At 57.5% G+C, this 22,478-nt stretch overlaps 1 protein-coding gene across 6 annotated transcripts; it reads right to left on the reverse strand.

The window, feature by feature from the left end:
- Window positions 1-1,659: 1,659 nt before the first annotated feature.
- AGMO (alkylglycerol monooxygenase) lies at window positions 1,660-19,601 on the reverse strand. 6 transcript variants are annotated; one of them, XR_009757049.1, is made up of 15 exons: window positions 19,390-19,449; window positions 18,017-18,152; window positions 16,820-16,947; window positions 15,783-15,934; window positions 14,784-14,887; window positions 10,601-10,696; window positions 9,323-9,389; window positions 8,833-8,898; window positions 7,801-7,880; window positions 6,236-6,370; window positions 5,245-5,361; window positions 3,700-3,782; window positions 3,404-3,494; window positions 2,881-3,098; window positions 1,660-2,721 (listed from the first exon to the last, which is right to left on the reverse strand). XR_009757049.1 is itself a non-coding variant. In XM_061576651.1 (14 exons), the coding sequence occupies exons 2-14, from the start codon at window positions 18,137-18,139 to the stop codon at window positions 3,042-3,044; spliced, it is 1,299 nt and encodes a 432-aa protein (XP_061432635.1). In that variant the 5' UTR covers window positions 18,140-18,152; window positions 19,427-19,601; the 3' UTR covers window positions 1,660-3,041. The 6 variants fall into 6 exon arrangements, 5 of the variants coding, with proteins under 5 accessions (XP_061432635.1, XP_061432633.1, XP_061432631.1 ...); XM_061576651.1 differs by having other exon boundaries at window positions 1,660-3,098; window positions 19,427-19,601; XM_061576649.1 differs by having other exon boundaries at window positions 1,660-3,098; window positions 19,367-19,600.
- Window positions 19,602-22,478: the final 2,877 nt, after the last annotated feature.

The following is a 22,478-nucleotide window of genomic DNA, read 5'->3' on the forward strand; positions in this document are numbered from 1 at the left end:
TGCAGTGCCGGACTAAGATATTGCGGGGCCTGCAGCATATGTGGTTATAAAGGGGTCCTAAATAAAAAACACACACATACAATTACTAGTAAAGTAATTGTATTTTCTCATTTGCTATACAGCCAGATAATACGACAAATCGCTAACCTTAAACACCCGGTCGTTCATAAAAGTCGAAGGCGGTATAGTACTATAGTCATAGAGCAAGTGCAGAATCACTGAACCGGAATTGATAGCTTGAAAGCATTTAGCGCGGGGCCCTTGAAAGTGCGGGGCCCGTAGCAGCTACTTATGTAACTACTACTACATATGTAGCTACTACATATGTAGCTACTACATGTAGCTACTACATATGTAGTTCCTGCGATAATCTGGCACTGTCTGTGTGACAGTTGCGTGGAGGTTACGGTCGGTCACTAACCAAACTAAACTCATTTTATTTGACCAGGTAAGATCCCACTGAGCTTAAATAGCTCCTGTTTCAGAAGCGACCTGGCCACAAACGACAAGTTGCTCAACGAAGTGGCTTGTCATCACGTGGCAATTTATAGCAGTTGAATGTTGGTGAAGCGCTTTTAATCGGGAAATGATTTGCGCTGCGAAGGTTAAACGAGCGTAGGATAATTATTGTTGTCTCACGATCTAACGCGGCCGACCTTGCATCGCACGTCGCCCAACTCCTGCGGAACTGTCGATCAACCACGGAGCTGCCCCCCCACCCACCCACCCAGCCCCCCACTTCTGTCTTGTTGAAGCGGCCGAGCGCTCGAGAGACAACGAATGGCAGTCTTGTTTTGCGAGAAGCAGTGAGGTGGTGGGTGGGTGGTTGAGTTTGGCAAATCGATTGGGATGAGTTCCGTGTCACACAGAGACCCATAGACTCACACAGAGACCCGTAGACTCACACAGAGACCCGTAGACTCACACAGAGACCCGTAGATTCACACAGAGACCTGTAGACTCACACAGAGACCCGTAGACTCACACAGAGACCCGTAGACTCACACAGAGACCCGTAGACTCACAGAAACCCATAGACTCACAGAGACCCATAGACTCACACAGAGACCCGTAGACTCACACAGAGACCCGTAGACTCACACAGAGACCCATAGACTTACACAGACACATAGACTCACACAGAGACCTGTAGACTCGCACAGAGACCCATAGACTCACACAGAGACCCATAGACTCACAGAAACCACTAGACTCGAACAAAGACCCGTAGACTCACACAGAGACCCATAGACTCACACAGAGACCCGTAGACTCACACAGAGACCCGTAGACTCACACAGAGACCCGTGGACTCACACAGAGACCCATATACTCACACAGAGACCCGTAGACTCACACAGAGACCCGTAGACTCACACAGAGACCGTAGACTCACACAGAGACCGTAGACTCACACAGAGACCCGTAGACTCACACAGAGACCCGTAGACTCGAATAGAGACCCGTAGATTCAGAGACCCATGGACTCAGAGACCCGTAGACTCACATCAAGACACAGCTTTAAATAGATGCAAGCTGCCACAGTCGTGTGATGGGTCACCACACTGGGCTTGCAATCCAATGAGGGGCCGGTTCGATTCCTCCTGCTAGCACTAGCAGCCAAGTTGTAGCAAAATAAAATTGACACGGCCAAACGCGTCAACAGAATATCGTTTATTGTTACAAACGGCAATATCACAGGAAGTCCAATGGCTTCCGATCACAACAGCTCGTGTATATTGCGTTTTGCTTTGATCACGTAAACGAAATGTTCCAAAGAAAAGTGAGCTTCTTCAGTCATGATAATTGTTTTTTTACCCTTCTATCTGGCAACAAAACTGACACCTTTTTTACAAGGAGTCATGTTTGCATAGACCACAATACCTGCAGTCATAATGCAAACAAAAAACATAACTCTGATAATGTATGCACTGTCCTTGAAGTTGATTGGTCCACACCCGAGACAGCTTTCCTTAGAGCCTAGTCTCACATGGGTTGGACCAGATGACGCCAATCAACTTCAAGGACAGTGCATACATTATCAGAGTTGTGTTTTTTGTTTGCATTATGACTGCAGGTATTGTGGTCTATGCAAACATGACTCCTTGTAAAAAAGGTGTCAGTTTTGTTGCCAGATAGAAGGGTAAAAAAACAATTATCATATTTTTTACTGGCAAATGAGGTTCCAATGGTGTAAATTCTTCAGTCATTTTCTTTCATAAAATCTTCCCCAACTCAGGCCCCCCCTCCCCCCCCCCCGAGCGATGGATTTTTGTCTCGGTATAGCCACAAGAGATGAAGCCGGCCTGGGCAATGTGAGCGGTGCGTGAGTGGAATGAGTGAGTGGAGTGAGTGAATGAGTGAGTGGAGCGAGTGAGTGGGGTGAGTGAGTGGGGTGAGTGAGTGGGGTGAGTGAGTGAAGTGAGTGAGTGGAGCGAGTGGAGCGAGAGAGTGAGTGAGTGAGGAGGAGAGAGGCTGAGAAGCGGTGGCTGGGAGGGATGATGGCGTCATGCACGACCGGGCCTTGTGGGTAGGGACCCAGTCAGCGGGGGGAGCGACCACCTCGACCGTGGGGCATTGTGGGTAGGGACCCAATCAGCGGGGCGAGCGACCACCTCGACTGCGGGGCATTGTGGGTAGGGACCCAGTCAGCGGGGCGAGCGACCACCTCGACTGCGGGGCATTGTGGGTAGGGACCCAGTCAGCGGGGCGAGCGACCACCTCGACTGCGGGGCATTGTGGGTAGGGACCCAGTCAGCGGGGTGAGCGACCACCTCGACCGTGGGGCATTGTGGGTAGGGACCCAGTCAGCGGGGGGAGCGACTACTTCGACCGTGGGGCATTGTGGGTAGGGACCCAGTCAGCGGGGGGAGCGACCACCTCGACCGCGGGGCATTGTGGTCGTGGCCCAGCCGCGTCGACATCGGCCTCGCCTCCCAGAGCTGGCGTCGGGAGGCGTCACGCGCATTCTGTCCTCGATGACGTCCCACGGATCCGGCTGCGGTCGCTCGTCGGCTGGCTGGAGAGTCTGGCGACGGAAGCTAAATCACTCTCAGGCTTCTGAGGCTCCAAATCACCATCGAGGATGCAAACAACACCTGGCGGGGGGGGGGGGGGGGGGACAGGATCCTTTTCACCAAGAGTTGAAAATTCACGTCCAGCTCTCTCTGTGTGTGTGTACGTACGGTTAACTTCTTTCGCACCATACGTAACCAACCGCGCCAAACGGGAGGCGCGGTTGTAAAATGTCAGGCCAACGGGCCCGCGGACGTGGCCATCGCAGAGCCGCCTTTGAGGTCCCCCTCCAAGTGACCTTGGAGGTCACACGGCGAGGGACGGTGCGGGGACGCACGGCGCGCCACCCACGGTCGTCGCCATCGCCGCGGGCGACCGGTACCGGTACCTGCGCAGGGAGTCCCAGTTCCACGAGCTGTAGCAGGTGGCAGGCCAGGTGGAGGGCGCAGCGCGCAGCTTCCACGGGGGCAGCGTACGTCCTGCGGTGCACGCGGGCAAAGACAAAGACCCCCCCCCCCGTGTTGCTGACACGGGCATGCTAGGGCAAGTGCTGTTCGCGAGTTCGCGAGGGGGCTCGTGCCCATTGCCCCCCTCTCCGCCCCCCCCCCCCGAATCGAACGGTGGCACGGCCGAGCGCCAGGGTGGGGGAGGGATGGGAGGTGGGGCGGGTGGAAGGACGCTCACCGCTTGTCCATGATGAAGCTGTAGCTGCTGAGTGCCAGCAGGATGGACGCAAGGAGCGCGAGGACTTCAGCCTGCGTCGCCGCCTGTGGGGGCAGAGGGTGACATCCGGCGCTCAGCTCGAGCGGGGAGCCGCCGCGCCCCCCCCATCCCTCCCTCCCCCTCCCGGCGGCCGGGAGACTTCACAAGGGCAGAGTGTTGCGAGGGACATGCTGAGGCCGCCAGCGTTGTTGACGCACTCCCGGTTGCAAGGCCCTGGGGGGTCTGGGCGTCTCTACTTGCCCCCTCCCTTTCCTCTCTCGGGAGGTTACAGCTATCGTGCTATCGAGGTTACAGCTATCGTGCTGTGACGGTTCCACCTGAAGACGGAAGCTTGTGTTGCCTCCGAAGCGCCGTGATTTTTTTTACTTTTATTAATTTTAATTTTTTACCTACGTGACTTTACCGAAAAAACCTAAGAATATAGGTTTACAACGGTCCCGTCAGAGAAACGGAGACACTACCACGGAGAATGGGGGGGGGGGGGCAGCGGAGAGGCACTCGGCCCCCCAAACTGTGTTCCCCGTTGATCGAGCTGTTGCCTGGTGGGACACACGGACGAGCGCACGAGCGTTGTTCGTCGCGCACAGACACTGGGAGCCCCGTGTCGGGCGATTCTATGGGCCGCAGATCGAATTCGCAACCGGGACGTTTGCTGAGACCGCAGGAGGAGTCCGAAGAGCCGTAAGAAAGCTCTTCTTCACAGACGTCCGGCAGGGGGCCACTGGGGCGAGGACGTGACAACAACGAGCAACGACAACAACAACAACAACAACACAATGGCGGTGCAGAGTATAGGAAAGGCGAGCGAATCGCTTTAAAAAATATACGCAAATAAAACGAAACTTTTTGGTTTTAAATCTTGCCAGGTAAAACCACCCGAGCTATTAGGTTCTTTTTCAGAAGCGACCCGGCCATCGCGAATGAGATCTCGACGAAGCGGCCCGATCATCGCGTGCACATTCACGGCAACACCGCAAATGGCGGCGGCGTCGGCGGTGACGTCACAACGAGCGCCGCTGCGTCTGCGAGCCGCCGCGTCGGCGTTAACGGGAAGCCGTGTGGTGGGGGGGGGGGTGTTTGAGGTGTGTGGGGGGGGGTGGGATGTGTGAGGTGGGGGGGTGGGGGGTGTGGGGAGGGGTGGTGGGGTGGGTGGGGGGGTGGGATGTGTGGGGAGGGGTGGTGGGGTGGGTGGGGGGTGGGGTGTGTGGGAGGGGGTGAGGTGTGTGGATGGATGGATGGGGTGTGTGGGGGGGGTGAGGTGTATGGGGGGGTGAGGTGTGTGGGGGGGGTGAGGTGTGTGGGGGGGGTGAGGTGTATGGGGGGGTGAGGTGTGTGGGTGGGGTGGGCACGTGAGTGACTGTTCTCGACAGCACGGCGGCGGCTCCGGGCCGACGGGGCCGTTCGATAGAAAATCCGCTCAGCAGCAGCGGTGACAGAGCGCTCCAGTCGCTCCTCGCCCTCACCGGGGGGGGGGGGGGGCGAGGTGCCCTACGACCCCGTCCTCACCTCGTTGCCGGCCATGAGCTTCTCGTAGAGGCCGAAGCCGAGTGCGTAGTGCGCCGCGACGTAGGCCTGCACCCACCCGGGATGCGCCGGGTCGTAGGGCACCTCGCCCCCCGTTATCTGCACACGGGCGCACGCACGCCCCAGCCTTCATCAATCCACTGCTGGATGGGAGCCGGCCTCCACAGTCGCACGCCGCGTCGGGGATTCGACCGAGCCGTAACGGCGCCGGTCGAACTTCACTTAATTTTTTGTCGAGCGTAGACGCAACCGAGACGTCTCTCAGTGAGCCTCGCGGACTGTTAGGGCTGTTCAGTTGGCTGCTGCAAGACCCGTACCGTACCAGATCTCGGTACAAATCAATTCCTGCCACCCCAGATGTTGGATGCCCATTCCTTGTCTGGGTCAAATGCGAGACGCTGGAGCCATTGATTCGTGTAAAAAAAAATATCGGTTGGGCCATGAAATAATCCGGTAACATTTCCACAGCGACAACCCTCCACCACCAAACAAAGCCGCCACGTGGCGTGGTGCGAGCGTTCAGCTTCAGCCCAGCCGCCCGTGGAGTCGCAGAGCGATTCTCACGACCGACCTTAGCTGCGCGAGGTACGCGACGCTTCTCTTGAAACTGCGTAGAGCGTCTTCAGAACGAGATCCTGAAGATGGCCGGGGGGTCACAGCCAAGGGGTTGCCACGCCGGGGGGTCATGGCCAGGGGTCACCACGCCGGGGGTCACGGTCAGGGGTCACCATGCCAGGGGTCATGGTCAGGGGTTGCTATGCCAGGGGTCATGGTCAGGGGTTGCTATGCCAGGGGTCATGGTCAGGGGTCGCTATGCCAGGGGTCAAAGCCAGGGGTCACAGCCAGGGGTCCCCACGCCAGGGGGTCACGGTCAGGGGTCACCATGCCAGGGGTCACGATCAGGGGTCGCTATGCCAGGGGTCAAGGCCAGGGGTCGCCACGCCAGAGGTCACGAGCGACGGAAGACAGAGACCTTGGGGATGTCGTCGAGGCAGCCCAGCCTGGGCTTCCCGGGGGCCCAGCCGGGGCCCTTGATCACAACCCAGAGGCGGTGGCACCAGCCTGGCGTCGTCCAGAATGTGCGCCAGATGTGCCGGAAGTGGACGTACTGAGAACCGAAACGTTGGCAGAAGACGAGTCAACGTTCCGTGGTCGTGGTGGTGGTGGGGTGATGGTGGTGATGGTGGTGATGGTGGTGGTGATGGTGGTGGTGGTGATGGTGGTGATGGTGGTGTTGGTGGTGGTGATGGTGGTGGTAGTCGTAGTGGTGGTGATGGTGGTGGTGATGGTGGTGGTCGTGGTGGTGGTCGTGGTGGTGGTGGTGGTGATGGTGGTGGTGGTCGTGGTGGTGATGGTGGTCGTGGTGGTGATGGTGGTGGTGGTGATGGTGGTGGTAGTCGTAGTGGTGGTGATGGCGACGCTCGGCAGAATCGTAGGGACCCTAAGAGCTCACAGGGGGCCCCCTTTTCAAATTCACGATCTGAAGAAAAAATCGGTTGCGTCAGACATCGGCTCGAAATCAAATCCGATAAGAACACGACGTGCGAATTAAGGAGCGTAAGATAACTCATTAAACCTCTCTCGGTGTTGGGTGCTCCCATCTTTTCCCAACGGCATCTGGGCGGCGTATGAAGAGTCGGCCCAGAAACCCTCGAGAGCGGCTCTCTGAACTCGCTCAGTCTTGTGTAGGAAGTCCCGCTGCCAGCCAGCCAGCGGTAGCGGGAGCCAGCAATTGCAGGGCTGCGCCTTTAAACTAAACTATTTTTTCTACTTTACTAGGTAAGGCCCCACTAAACTGTATAGCTCTTTATCAGAAGTGACCTGGCTATCACAAATGATTGCTCAACGAAGTGGCTTATCATCATCATCACGTGGGAATTTACAGCAGCCGAAAACTCTTGTAATATGACAATATATCCGGCTCACTGACGTATCACACCTTGCCATGGTGATTGGCTCTGCCGGTCCTGGTTTACAGCCAATGGGGGGAAGCCTAGGGGCATGGCCCTGACGTAATGGAAAGGTGACAGCTATGGAGATTGGTTCTGCTGGCTTTGGCCTCAGCCAATGGGGAGATGAGTCAGGGGCGTGGTCCCGGGAGATGACGAGGGAGCCTGGAAGATTCGATGCAGGCTAACGAGGATTGGCTGAAGCGTACCACGTGACCCAGGGATTAAATAGGGGTAAAGAGGAACGACACGGGGTCAGAACGGGAACCAACGGAGGAAGGAGCCACGCGAGAGTGGGGCTCCGAGTTGCCACGTGGCAGTGCGTCTCTCTCGGTCTATCTGTCCCTTCATGTTGTCTATCAGCAGTGTGAAGTAGATGTAACCCAAAGTGAATAAAAGACGGATTCCAGAAGTCGTCTCAAGGAGTCTTATTACACTCTCTCAACGCGTGAGGTTGATTCTAAATGTGGAGGGGGGAAACCGGAGGGCCCGGGCAAACATTAACGGAACCACGGGGGGGGAGACAGAGAAAGAGAGAGAGAGACGCAAACTCCAAATGTGACCTTCACACGCAGGGTCGACCACGAACCTGCACCACCCAGGGGTTGAAGGTGTTGATGTTGTGGGTGAGTCCGTACACGACCTTCTCGCCCTCCCATTGGAAGGTCCCTTCAAGAGACAGCGACACAATGAGCCGTAGTCTTTGGTTCTTTCGGTAAAGTCACGTAGGTGAAAAAAAAAACAGATATGTGGAAATCCTCTCCGTAGAGGTGGTTCATTCTAAGAACCAAGGAGTATGGATCCTTGCAGTCACGAAAACTTCAAATCTAGAATGAACCACCTCTACGGGGAGGATTTCCACATATCTGTTTTTTAATTTTTTACCTACGTGACTTTACCGAAAGAACCAAAAAGTATGGATCCTTGCAGTCACGAAAACTTTAAATCTAGAATGGATAATGAGCCGGCTTTGTTTGAAGGGGGCCCGCCCACCTCCACCCCGGGCCATCGTGCGCCGCACGGCGCGTCGCAAAGAGGGGAACCCCCAGCGGCAGCTGTCCCCGTGCGGCGTAAAGTGACTTTCGCCAGCTGGCCCGCAGGCGGGAGTTAGTTTCGCCGGTAGGGAGGCTGCGCGGGGGCAGTAATTACGAGATTCGTAATCCCGGTTGAGTGATTAAGGGGGCCGTTCCTTTTCGTAATCTGGAACATTTAGGCCACGATGGGCAGCTCTTGCGGACGACGGCGCGCGGTATATCTATGGTCGCAGTATTAACCAGGGCGGCCACTGGAGTCGAAACCGCGAGCCTCTGCCGCAAGTGGTAGCCAGACGCGCCACCGCTGGGCTGCGCCGACGTTGGCGTGCGTGCGTGTGTGTGTTCGTAGGAGCGTGCGTAGGAGCGTGCGTGCGTGTGTAGGAGCGTACGTGTGTGTAAGAGCGTGTGTGCATGCGTGTGTAGGAGCGTGCGTGTGTGCGTGTGTGCGTGTGTGTGTGTGTAGGAGCGTGCGTGTGTAGGAGCGTGTGTGTGTAGGAGCGTGCGTGTGTAGGAGCGTGCGTGTGTAGGAGCATGCGTGTGTGCGTGTGTAGGAGCTTGCGTGGGATCTTTGGGGGGCAGCGAGTTACCGAACAAGCGATCCCAGATGATCAGCGTGCCACCGTAGTTCTTGTCGATGCAGTACGGATTGCGGCCTAGGGCACGATCGCGACACGCGTGGTTAGACAACAACAACAACAACAACGACGACAACAACAACAACGACGAGAGACGCTGCGTCTCGCTGGGCGTAAACCCGAACCCTTTGAGCGAGGTTCGAACTGCGGTTGTCTTTGACCCACCAATCAATTAAAACTAAAACGGTCGGATTTGTTGGGGCCAATCTCCAATGTAGCCAATCACACGAGCGCGCCTCGTTCCGCCGATGTGACACCGATTGCCGAAACCAGTCCCCGGGGTTGTTGTTGTTGTTGTTGTTTTGTTGCTGCTCACGTCGAACCAATGCACTCCTAGAATGAACGCGTCGTTGTAAAAAAAAAAATCTTCGTCGGATACGAGTGGGATGCGTGTCACCGTCCGCCCGCTGACGCCGCAGACGCGGCGACGCGGCGGGCTCACCGTGGTGGACCCGGTGGTGGCTCGGGGTGTTCAGCACGTGCTCGAGAGGTCCCAGGGAAGTGATCATCTGCAACGGTAACGTCCCGCGCGTGAGTTGGCGCAGCAACCCACCTCCGTGTCCCCGCCGGCGGGGGTGGGGCGGGTCTCCAGCGACGCGATTCTTGTTCGCCTCGCGACGGGGATGTTGCAGCTGCCGCGGTGCCGCGGTTGACCCCTGTGGGGCGGCGCCGTGGGTCCCGGCGGCGGTCAGCGCGTTGGGCCGGCTGTCGTCACGGAAGGGTTTTTTTTTGCGGTTCGAATCCAGCGGGTCACCCCGGTTTAACACTGCGGCGCCGTGGCATGAAACCGTAAAATGCTTCCGCGTCGTCCGTCGCACTCACGAGGGACGCGAAGGATCCCGGGTGCTCTGGGTTTCATCGCCCTTTGTATTCAATCAGCCAAAGAAAAAGACGAAGAACAATAATAGGATTTTCAGGTAGGGGGGGCAACCCCTCCAGCAATGAAAAATGATAGAGGAGTTGTTAGTAAGTAAGGACTTGTTAGTTGCTTTTTATTCGACGCGTGTGCGGCGATAGCGCAGCATCGATCGAGGGTCGAATTCGAACCGCGATGCCTTCAGGGAAGTCGTGTACTGTATACGCAACTGCGCACAATTCTGTGAGTCACTTATAACTGCTTTGATGTCCTATCATCTCATAGAGTCCCTGGCACGTACTAATATGCTACACAGTGGCAGTGGGGGTCGGAAAATGCCGATTTATTACTAATAAACCCCAATGATCCGATTGAAATTAGGGATTTTGATCGGATCATAGGGGGGGCACGTGCTACCCCCCTCCCCCGCCACTGGCTCAGCCAGTGATAATAGACATTTAGAACGCGGCAGATTTTTTGCAGACAAGTCAACAACTCAGAGGCGCGGTGCCAGGCTCAGGGCTCCTCGAAAGCCCTGAGCCAACGCAGACAGCGAGAGGAGGCCTTTTGACGTTTCTTGAAAGTCGGAGTGCATTTGATATTGCGGATGTGCAAAGGGGATTAGAGAGTTCCATAGCTCCATAGCTAGAGGACCGACAGAACTTGGAGGGGAAATTCGGCACTGGCTCACCGCCCGGCTGGCTACCCCCCCCCCCCCCGTTCTCCACTTATCTGAGGATGTTCGTCACGCGACCCTCGAGCGGTGTCGACGCATCACCAGACCAGATTTAAAATCAGAAAAAGTGTCGGATGCAGCGCTGCCGCACCGCAACCACTGGCCGTCGAGGCATGGGCCTGGGGTACCTCCGTGTGGATCCAAAACTGGTAGAGGAGGTTCAACTGGATGTGAACGATGAAGATTGGCGGTGGAATAAAGAGGGCCATTGGAAGATAAAAGACCTGCAACACCACACACACACACACAGGTGACACACACACAGGTGACACACACACACAGGTGACACACACACAGGTGACACACACACACACAGGTGACACACACACAGGTGACTAACACACACACAGGTGACACACACACACACAGGTGACACACACACACACACAGGTTACTAACAACAACAACAACAACCGCCATTCGCCACTAAGTGGCGGTGACGTCACCACGATGCTTGTGCCAGGCCAAGTGCACCTTGAGGCCACGTGAAGTGTCGAAAGCCCGCTGGCAGGAGGTCACGGGGCAGACCCAGGTGCCACTGGTCGACTGACCGAGATGACCGAGATGACTGGCTGATGCACCACCTGTGCCCCCTACTGTGCCAACTTGCTGTGCTTTAGCCACCCGGCGCTCCGCTCGTTGTTGTGAGCGTCGCTCCTCCGCCCTCCGCTGTTGTTGGAGGGCGACTGCCTCCAACTGCCCAGTAGCGTCCTTCACGAGCCTCCTCCACTGAGGCCGATCTTGACACCGCTGGTACCAGTCATCGGCAAGTCCACTCAGCTCCACGTCCTCCTGTACCACATCACTCCATCTCTTCTCCAGCCCGTGCCGCGCCCGTCTAGCCCCCTCGATCCGGCCGAACAAAAGCTGTTTAGGCATGCGGTGGCTGGGCATGCGGGCTACATGACCCAGCCAACGCAGCCTTGCCTGCCGGAGGAGCTCACTGATGGGACTTTGCCCAGATCTTTCAAGGATTTGTGAGCTCCTCACACAATCCAGCCTGGTTAAACCCAGGATGGATCGTAGGCAGGCCAGCCTAAATGTTTCCAACCGGCGAAGATGCTCCACCAGGGGGGTCCACGTCTCGCAAGCGTAGAGAAGGGAGGGAATGACCGTGGCCGAGAAGACCTGAAGCTTCGTGCGGAGCGACAGACCAGGTAGCTTCCACACAGCGTTACGCAACCGATGAAAAGATATTGCCGCTCGACTGATTCGGAGTGAGACCTCTGCTGATAGACTGGAGCCGGTCATAAGCACACTGCCCAGGTATGGGAAACTCTCCACTCTCTCCACAACTGCCCCATCACCAATTGGGAGTTGTGGGGGTGGAGTGTCCGATGGTACAAAATACCCAGGCAGGTGCTTGGTTTTGGTGGGGCTGATGGTAAGGCCCCACCTTTTAGTGGCACGCTCCAGTCTCAGCAGCAGCGCCTCCAACTCCTCTTCTGAATGAGCAGCTATTACCAAATCATCGGCATACATAACGTGGTTGACCAATAGGGAGCCATCCCTTGATCGCACCCGGGCGTCGATCAGCCTCCCATTATATCTGTACCAAACGGAAATTCCCCCGGTACAGCTATTGAAGGCTTCACGAACTACGCGGTCAAAATAGATGTTAAGTAATGTGGGAGCCAGAGGACATCCCTGTCGCACCCCAAGGTGTACAGGGAAAGGCTCCGACTCCCGGCCACGTAGTTTTACCCGGGCCCGCTCACCATCATGAAGGTCCTTAATGATCGTGAGCAGAGGGTCAGGGACTCCGAAAGCACGAAGAACAACCCAGAGTCCAGTCCTACTGATGGTATCATAGGCCTTGACCAGGTCAATAAAGCAGAGATGTAGGTCTTTTTGGAATTCCCTACACCTCTGCTGTAGCAGACGGACAGAAAATATGGCATCTGTGCAGGACTGCCCTTTCCTGAAACCGCATTGGGGCTCCGCAAGCCCCTCCTCAGCGTGCCTAGCAAGGCGATGTTGAATAATCCTTGCCAGGACCTTACCCGGCACACTGAGGAGTGAGATGCCCCTGTAGTTGTTACAGTCTGTGCGGTCCCCCTTCTTAAAGAGGGGGACCACCAGGGCATCCTTCCAGTCCTGCGGAACCCGTCCAGTGGTCCAGACTGTTGTTATGATGTCATATAGGGCAGTCTGTGCACAAACGCCACCCTCCCTCAGCATTTCGCTTGGGAGATCATCTCTGCCCGGTGCCTTCCCTGGTCTCAGACTCCGGATCGCCCTCAGTACTTCCTCAACAGCTGGAACCTCAGCCAGCCACTCACAGGGGGTGACCTCTTCCAATATTTGAGGCACCGCAGCCTCAGCAGGGTTATCCCCACTTTGTGCCATGATGTTTTCCTGGCTGAGAGAATTTCCCTCCCCCAGGACCTCACAGAAATGCTCAGCAAATCTGCAAACCTGTTCCTGAGGGTCGGAGATTGGATCACCGTTTTTTCCTCTAATTATGGTAATAGGTGTGGCGCTGCAGGTTACTTTTTTGATGGAGTTAAATAGTGATTTGTGATCACGGGCCACTGAGGCAGACTCCATCTCCTCAGCAACCCGCGACCACCACCCATCCTTACAACGCCTTACGGCTCTCCGAACTTCCGAGCGAAGGCTGCGGTAAACCTCCTCATTCTCTGACGTGGGATGCTGTAGGCGATGAGAGTGGGCCTGTCGCTTTTTCTCAATTAACCTGAACACCTCCTCTGTCAGCCAGGGTTTCTGGGGAGGTCTGGACCGCGTACCCAAAGCAGCCATTGCAGCTGCATGAGTCACAGTCCTAAACCTCGCCCATTTACCCTCGACATCAGGTGGAGTGGGGGACGATGCCAACCCCAGCTGCAAGCGATGATGAAATTCTCGCTTGCAACTTTCATCAGCTAACTGAGACCAGGCCACTTTTGGTTGGAATGGGATCCTGGGTGTACACCCACCACCGGAGTGGAAGAAAGGCAGGCGCATCTTACAGATGACTAGTCGATGGTCAGAGGACAGATCAGCTCCACGGTAGGTCCTGGTGTCAAGGACATGGGTTCGCATCCGCTGGTCCGTCACTATGTAGTCCAGCAGATGTTCTTGCTTGGACCCGGCATGTATCCATGATGTTGTGTGGATGCGCCGATGCCGGAAGAGCGTGTTGGTAATTACAAGCCCATGGGCTGCACAAAAATCTAGCAGCCTCCTACCGTTATTATTGAGCTGATCTGGCCCATGCCTTCCAATCACTCCAGACCAGGTGTCAGCATCATGACCAACTCGGGCATTGAAGTCACCCAACAAGATGACTCTGTCCCGAGTGGCCACTTTAGCCAACACCTGTGACAGGAGGTCATAGAAAGCGTCTGACTCATCGGCTTTGCTTGCATCCCTCCACGGATGTTCGTCTTCGGTGGGGGCATAAGTAACCACGACCACCACTCCTCGCCTCTGGTTGATGGGAAGGCGAGCCCAAAGTATCCTGGGGCTTACAGCTTCCCACACCTCACCGCCACGCTCCCACGCCCCCTTCATTCTTTTGTTCAGAAGAAGAGCCACACCCTGTTGTTTGGCAGTCTCCTGCCCCGAGTAGAGGACTGTCCACCCCTCATGGTGGCAGGAGCCAGAACCGGTCCACCGGACCTCCTGAATGCCACAGAGATCCAGGCGGTACCGGTCCAGCTCCCGACAGAGGAGTGGCAGCCTCTCCTCCGCAGTGAGCGTTCGAACATTCCACGTGGCCATCCGCAATGGTTTTTTGTTGTTTCTGGAGGAGCCCCGAGGGTGAAAATTCAATCTCCTGGCTCCGCCAAATGGGGTTTGGCCAGGAGACGTCATAAAAGCCTGACCCCCCGGGGCCTCCGGCACAAGCTTATTTGTTACAGGTTTATGTTTAATTCGTGGTTTAGTGGTAATGAATTGAAGGTGGAGGGGTTACCAGCCCCTCACACCCGTCCAGAGCCCCCGTTTAGCCACTGTGGTGGTCACAGACGCCATGAGGGGAGAGGCCAATGGGCATTGGCCCTCCCCCCACAGCACTGCCCACGACAGTGTTGCCCGTCCGGCACCGCGAGGAGGTAGGAGGTTGTTTTGCCGGACTAACACACACACAGTGACACACACACACACAGTGACACACACACACACAGGTGACACACACAGTGACACACACACACAGGTGACTCACACACACACACAGGTGACACACACACACAGGTAACTAACACACACACAGGTAACTAACACACACACAGGTGACACACACACACAGGTTACTAACACACACGCACACACAGGTGTGGTAGGTGGAGTGTCGCACTGCACACGCACCCAGGATGTGTACGGCTGCACGACGGACTGCCGAAGCGCTGTGGAGAGGTTGTAGTACTCGGAGCTGTGATGGACTTGGTGAGCCGCCCACATCACGTTCACCTCTGCGCGAGAACGGGGAGGGGAGGGCGGGAGACAGAGAGATGAAGCGATGGAGTCCGCTCCTTGTGGGCCGTTGCGTCTTGAGCGTCACGCGAGAACCGGCCGGCTATTTAATAAAACAAACACATCTTCTTGGTTCTTTCGGTAAAGTCACGTAGAAGGGAAGTAATAAAATAATAAAAATAAAATCCCTGCAGTCACGAAAGCTTTAAATCGAAAAACAAACACACACACACACACAGATAACTCGCTGACCCCCCGTGGTGTCCCTTACTGGACATCTGTGACGACAAAGAGGATCGCAGCTCATCGGATTCCTCCGGCAGCATGAATTATAAAAATTCTCATCTCGGCCTGCGCTGCAATTTGATAACATCTGGAAGAGAGTGGAGAGGTGGGGGGCGTTTGATCGAATGGTGGGGGGGGGGGGGGGGCAGGGGGCCACCTTTACCCACATGTGGCATAACGCAGATCGTCAATCGCGATGAGAGTGAATCGACAGCGCTGCAGTCGATCCGGTAATAAACGAACGTCGAACATTTTTTTTGTACCGGGTTCATCGTCATTTGCGGGTCAATGTCGCCGTGTGCCCGTTCATTTGCCTAATCCATCCGTGGATCGGATAACGAGGTGACACGCACCCCCCTTTTCAGTTCCACACCGGAGATGCTATTTTTGTTTTGCGTGAGATCGTGCAGAGACGAGTGCGTGCCGTCCGTCCCGACCACCGCCACCCGACGCAGCCCGATCGCCCAAGCTCCACGTCGCGCAAGCAGAACGCGCCGATTGCCCCGCACCGAGAATCTCCAAATCGCCGTTGCCCACGTCGGCAAACGAGAGAGACCGTCGCGGGTGGCGGCCGTGGCGGCGCGCCCTCCCCGTCGCCTCGGCCCTCACCGTGCGCGAGACGGTGGAACCAGTAGTAGCCGAGGTCGACCCCGAGGAAGGTCACGGCCCAGGTGAGCGGCGAGTCCCAGGGCAGCGAGGCGAAGCGGTAGCGCTCGTGCACGAAGATGAACGCCGACAGCTCCACGCTGCGCGTCAGCAACCTGCGAGGAGAAGGCGGAGCGCACGCCAGGGACGCTGGCACCGTTCTCCGCTCGTGCAGCCGGGGCGGGCCGTGCCAGCACGGGTGCCAGCAGGGCACGGGCGCGGTTTGTTTTCCTTCCGCCGGCACGGTAAGGAGGCGTGCCACGGCGAGGCGGGGGTTGGGGGGAGGCCGAGCAGGGCAAGCGAGGACACGGAGGCGTGGCTCGGTTATGCGCAGTGGAAAAGCAACGCGTGCCGAGCTGGCTCTAGCCTGGCTCTGGCACGGCTCCCGGGCACGACAAGTGGATAAAGAGGCCCGGCTTGGCGACACTGGAAAAGATGTGACCTGGCCCATGATTGGTGTCTCCAGTTTTGTTTTTTGATCTCAGAGGTGACAGCCCTCCGTGAATGTGCGTGTGTGCGTGGGCGCGCGTGCGTGCGTGGGCGCGCGTGCGTGTGTGTGTGTGCTGCGCTACGAACCCGGCGACCCGGGTTCGATTCCCACTCACGGCCAACACCGGTGACGATTATCTGAACCGGTCCCTGGGCCTCCCCTAGGTCGACTCAGCCTGAAATGAGTACCTGCGCGGTGCGTAAACATCGCCACTGGGGGGAGACAATGGCGGCTGCGCGTAGTGCCGGCCACCCACCCCCCTCGTGGGCCTTCATAGGTGCTCGCTAACAGCACTTGCCCCAACAGCCTGTTAAGGCTACACGGGGGATCTTTGTCGCTGGTGTGATCCGGCCGGAGAGTGATGACACCTTCAATAGGTGCTCGCTTACAGCAGCGCACCCCCCCCACCCAGCCTGTTCGGAGGTTACCCGGGTGTGCGGCCGGCGGTGGGGGGTGGACAATCTTTCGTCCCCCGTTTGCCATCGGTGCTTGCAGGGCGCGTGCGACGCACTTGGCGAGCTGGGACAGCATGCCGGCCGACACGGAGCCCACGGTGTCGTTGACGCGCGGCAGGCGGGCGCCCTTGAGCCAGCACAGAGTCACCTCCAGCAGGATCATCGCCCAGAAGTACGGCACCGCCTGCACGCGGCACGCGGAGAGCGGAGAGCGGCATGCAGCACGCGGCACGCGGCACGCGGAGAGCGGAGAGTGGCACACTCCATTGCGCTGCGTGCGTCTTCCCGTGTCCTCGCACACCGGCGCGCGGGGAGGGTGAGGACGCGCGTGCACACATGTCAAGGGGGACTACCTGCCACGTGCCACCTTGCCACAAACACCACCTTGCCACAAACACCGCCTGCCACCTTGCCACAAACACCGCCTGCCACCTTGCCACAAACACCACCTTGCCACCTTGCCACAAACACCACCTTGCCACAAACACCACCTTGCCACCTTGCCACAAACACCACCTTGCCACAAACACCACCTTGCCACCTTGCCACAAACACCACCTTGCCACAAACACCACCTTGCCACCTTGCCACAAACACCACCTTGCCACAAACACCACCTTGCCACAAACACCACCTTGCCACAAACACCACCTTGCCACCTTGCCACAAACACCACCTTGCCACAAACACCACCTTGCCACAAACACCACCTTGCCACAAACACCACCATGCCACAAACACCACCTTGCCACAAACACCACCTTGCCACAGACACCACCTTGCCACATTGCCACAAACACCACCTGCCACCACGTGTCACCTTGCCACAAACACCACCTTGCCACACACACCACCTTCACCACGTGTCACCTTGCCACCAGGCGCGAGCAACCCAACAGACCCAGGGGTTGCCGTGGGGAGCGGGGGAGAGAATGGGAACCAATTGTCTCGTTCAAGACCGAGTGACCACACCACAAACACACCACAAACACACCCACACCACAAACACACACCACAAACACCCCACAAACACACACACACACCACAAACACACCACAAACACACCACAAACACACCCACACCACAAACACACAAACGGCTCTCACCCTACATGACGAAGGCAAACACGAAACAAAAAAGCAAACGAACCCAAGTTCAGCGCGGCAGTGAAGCAAACAAAAAATGGAATGCGAGCGATTCAAAGGCTGTCCGAGTCGCAGCGCGGTCCTGCCTGCGAGTTCGGGCTGGGTTACCTGCGCCACGTAGTTGGGTACTTCTTGGAGCGTCTGAAAGGAGGACTCGTTCGGCGACAGGGCGTAAAACATCATGCGCACTCCCTCTCCCACGGAGAGCGGAGCGTCCCTTCCTGGCGCCATCGCTTCCTTCCCTCTGACAGCACACACGGACAGACAGACACAGACTCACAGACTCACTCCCTACATCTCTGTCTGACTGCTCTACCACACGGATAGACAGACACAGACTCACACACTCACTCCCTTCCCTTTGCCAGCACACACCGACAGACAGACACAGACTCACACACTCACTCCCTTCACCTCTGCCACACGGACAGACAGACAGACACAGTCTCACAGACTCACTCCCTTCCCTTTGCCAGCACACACGGACAGACATACACAGACTCACAGACTCACTCCCTTCCCTCTGCCACACGGACAGACAGACACAGACTCACAGACACACTCCCTTCCCTCTGACTGTGCTCTGCCACACCGACAGACAGACACAGACTCACAGACTCACTCCCTTCCCTCTGCCAGCACACACCGACAGACAGACACAGACTCACAGACTCACTCCCTTCCCTCTGCCAGCACACACAGACAGACAGACACAGACTCACAGACTCACTCCCTTCCCTTTGCCAGCACACACCGACAGACAGACACAGACTCACAGACTCACTCCCTTCCCTCTGCCAGCACACACAGACAGACAGACACAGACTCACAGACTCACTCCCTTCCCTCTGCCAGCACACACGGACAGACAGACACAGACTCACAGCCTCACTCCCTTCCTTCCACACGGACAGACAGACGGACAGACACAGACTCACACACTCACTCCCTTCCCTCTGACTCTGCTCTACCACACCGATAGACAGACACAGACTCACAGACTCACTCTGTCCGACTGTTCTCTGCCACACCGACAGACACAGACTCACACACTCACTCCCTTCCCTCTGACTGTTCTCTGCCACACGGACAGACAGACACAGACTCACACACTCACTCCCTTCCCTCTGCCAGCACACACGACAGACAGACACAGACTCACACACTCACTCCCTTCCCTCTGACTGTTCTCTGCCACACGGACAGACAGACACAGACTCACACACTCACTCCCTTCCCTCTGCCAGCACACACGACAGACAGACAGACTCACACACTCACTCCCTTCCCTCTGACTGTGCTCTACCACACGGACAGACACAGACTCACAGACTCACTCCCTTCCCTCTGACTGTGCTCTGCCACACGGACAGACGGACCCAGACTCACACACTCACTCCCTACACCTCTGTCCGACTGCTCTACCACACGGACAGACACACTCACAGACTCTCTCACTCGCTCTCCTCTGCCAGACGCACGCAGCCGCTGCACTGTGCGTCCCACCAACGTGCTGACCCAGAGGCGACACGGCGGATGTCGCGGGGTCTAAAGATCCTTGCCCACGGTCCAATTGCACGTCAGGGGCGTGTGTGACTTTACGCGCGTTCTGCAGGGGTGAGTGGCCGAGTTGCTCTACGCGTGGACAAGGGGCGAGAGAGGGAGACAGGGAGACAGGGAGAGAGACGCGAGGGCATCTCTGTTGGCGAGAAGGCCACTGCCAAGTGCTCATTGTCTGTCTGTGCTGCTGTCGCGACCAATATCATCCATGGCGCAGGGCCTGGTGGTGGTGGTGGCTCCCAGCTGGAGTGGCTGCCTCTTTGAGAGACGTTGAGCCTAATGCAGGGTTCTGTTGTCGTGGGTTAAGATCGCGTAAATGTATAAATGTGTCGTAAAACACCGCCACCATCCGACACAGCCAACCAGTAAGGGTTTGTCAAATCCTCCTTCCGACACATCGGTTGTGTGTCGGAGGAGGATTTCTCCACAAATCTGGCTTGTCGCCTGACGAAGCTGGTTGTAATTGCTGGCGAAACGTCGGACTCAAGATTGTAAATGTTGTGGCTTGGCTCTCCAACGCACAACCAACCGTGCGTGCATTTATCCGGCAACAAAAATAAAAACGTTCACAGAACAGCGCCACGTGTTGCTGTCCCTCGTGGATGTTGTGGGGCCACTTCCATTGGTGAATTCCCCATTGGGCATTAAGGTTCGGTAGCCCCGTCACAGGAATGGGGAATTTCCATCGAGGATGGGGCCTCCGTGCTGGACTCGATGCTGCGATGGCGCCATCCGGAGTTCGGTCGAGCGCAGTGCAGAGTGCAACCAACTCACCCCCCCCCACCCAACTCACCCTCCACCCAACTCACCCCCACACCCAACTCACCCCCCCCCACCCAACTCACCACCCCCCCACCCAACTCACCCCCCCACCCAACTCAGCCCTCCACCCAACTCACCCCACCTCACCCAACTCACCACCCCCCCACCCAACTCACCCCCCCACCCAACTCACCACCCCCCCCCCCACTCAACTCACCCCCCCCCCACCCAACTCACCCCTCCACCCAACTCACCCCCCCCCCACCCAACTCACCCCCCACCCAACTCACCCCCCCACCCAACTCACCCCCCACCCAACTCACCACTCACCACCCCCCCCCCACTCAACTCACCCCCCCACCCAACTCACCCCCCCCACCCAACTCACCCCCCCCACCCAACTCACCCCCCATCCAACTCACCACCCCCCCCCCCACTCAACTCACCCTCCCTCCACCCAACTCACCCCACCCCACCCAACTCATCCCCCCACCCAACTCACCCCCCACCCAACTCACCACCCCCCCCTCCACCCAACTCACCCCCCCCCCCACCCAACTCACCCCCCCACCCAACTCACCTCCCACCCAACTCACCACCCCCCCCCCACTCAACTCACCCCCCCCCACCCAACTCACCCCCCCCACCCAACTCACCCCCCCACCCAACTCACCCCCCCCCCCCCCCCACTCAACTCACCCCTCCCCACCCAACTCACCCCCCCCACCCAACTCACCACCCCCCCCCCCCACTTAACTCACCCCCCCACCCAACTCACCCCCCCACCCAACTCACCCCCCCCCACCCAACTCACCCCCCCCACCCAACTCACCCCCCACCCAACTCACCCCCCCCACCCAACTCACCACCCCCACCCCCACTCAACTCACCCACCCAACTCACCCCCCCCCCACCCAACTCACCCCCCCCACCCAACTCACCCCCCCCCACCCAACTCACCCCCCCCCCCACCCAACTCACCACCCCCACTCCCACTCAACTCACCCCCCCACCCAACTCACCCCCCCCCACCCAACTCACCCCCCCCACCCAACTCACCCCCCCCCCACCCAACTCACCCTCCCCACCCAACTCACCCCCCCACCCAACTCACCCCCCCCCACCCAACTCACCCCCCCCCCACCCACTCACCCCCCCACCCAACTCACCCTCCACCCAACTCACCCAACTCACCCCCCACCCATCTCACCCCCCCACCCAGCTCACCTTCCCCCAGTTTGGACCCAGCGAACAAATCGACTTACGAACGGCAACCTTTGACCCGTTCGCAAGTAGAGGAGCTCCCTGCACGTGGGCCAGTCAACCCGCACGCGAACTGGGGGCACGCGGAGGCCCCGTCTCGCTGCGTGGCCCTGGGGATGGGGGGTCGGGGCGTCAGCTGAGGGAGGCCTTCACGACCCTCTCCTCTCTTTCTCTCTCTCCTCTCTCTCCTCTCTTTCTCTCTCTCCTCTCTCTCCCCTTGCTCTCTCTATCCTCTCTCTTTTTTTTTACGATCAGTGGAAACAAGAAGATGCTCGGTGTATTCGGCACTTTGTTTCGTTCATCATTTCGTAATTTTTTTTTTTAAACGGGGCTTTATGTTGCCCTCGCTCGCTCGCTCTCTCGCTCACTCGCTCGCTCGCTCGCTCGCTCTCTCGCTCGCTCGCTCTCTCTCTCGCTCATTCTCTCGCTCCTTTTCTCGCGCTCACTCTCTCGTTATGTACGCCGCCCCCCCTCGCAGTCCGACGGCCTCCGACGGGTAGCTCATAACAGCATGCAGAGCTCCCCATCATCTGCCACGGAGCACACGGCCTCCTCCATCGCCCACTGCTCCTTGAAGGCCGGCACGTCTCTCCCCTCGCTCCCCCCTTGCTCTCGTCGCGTCCAGAGGGCAATGAACTCTGGTGGAGCTGCCAACATCCGCGACGAGAATCTGCCCAACCGTGTGAGCGGCGCGTGTGTGTTTGTGTGTGTGTCTGTGTGTGTGTTTATGTGTGTGTCTGTGTTTATGTGTGTCTTTGTGTGTTTACGTGTGTGTCTGTTTGTATGTGTGTTTACGTGTGTCTGTGTGTTTACGTGTGTATTTGTATGTGTGTTTACGTGTGTCTGTGTGTTTACGTGTGTGTTTGTGTGTATGTGTGTGTCTCTGTGTGTGTTTATGTGTCTGTTTGTGTGTTTTTACGTGTGTCTGTGTGTGTGTTTGTGTGTGTGTTTGTGTGTGTGTATGTGTGTGTCTGTGTTTACGTGT

This window comes from Lethenteron reissneri, chromosome 61, assembly GCF_015708825.2.
Source record: "Lethenteron reissneri isolate LAM-NWPU_2019-01 chromosome 61, ASM1570882v1, whole genome shotgun sequence".
Taxonomy (NCBI): domain Eukaryota; kingdom Metazoa; phylum Chordata; class Hyperoartia; order Petromyzontiformes; family Petromyzontidae; genus Lethenteron; species Lethenteron reissneri.

Bases quoted from the DNA above. Each gene is read 5' to 3' on its own strand.
- AGMO (XM_061576651.1), bottom strand. From the start codon at position 18,139: ATGGCGCCAGGAAGGGACGCTCCGCTCTCCGTGGGAGAGGGAGTGCGC. The intron at 16,948-18,016 runs GTAACCCAGCCC...TGCCGCGTGCAG, and splicing joins TACCCAACTACGTGGCGCAG to GCGGTGCCGTACTTCTGGGC. The intron at 8,899-9,322 runs GTGAGCCCGCCG...ATCGTGCCCTAG, and splicing joins CCACCACCGGGTCCACCACG to GCCGCAATCCGTACTGCATC.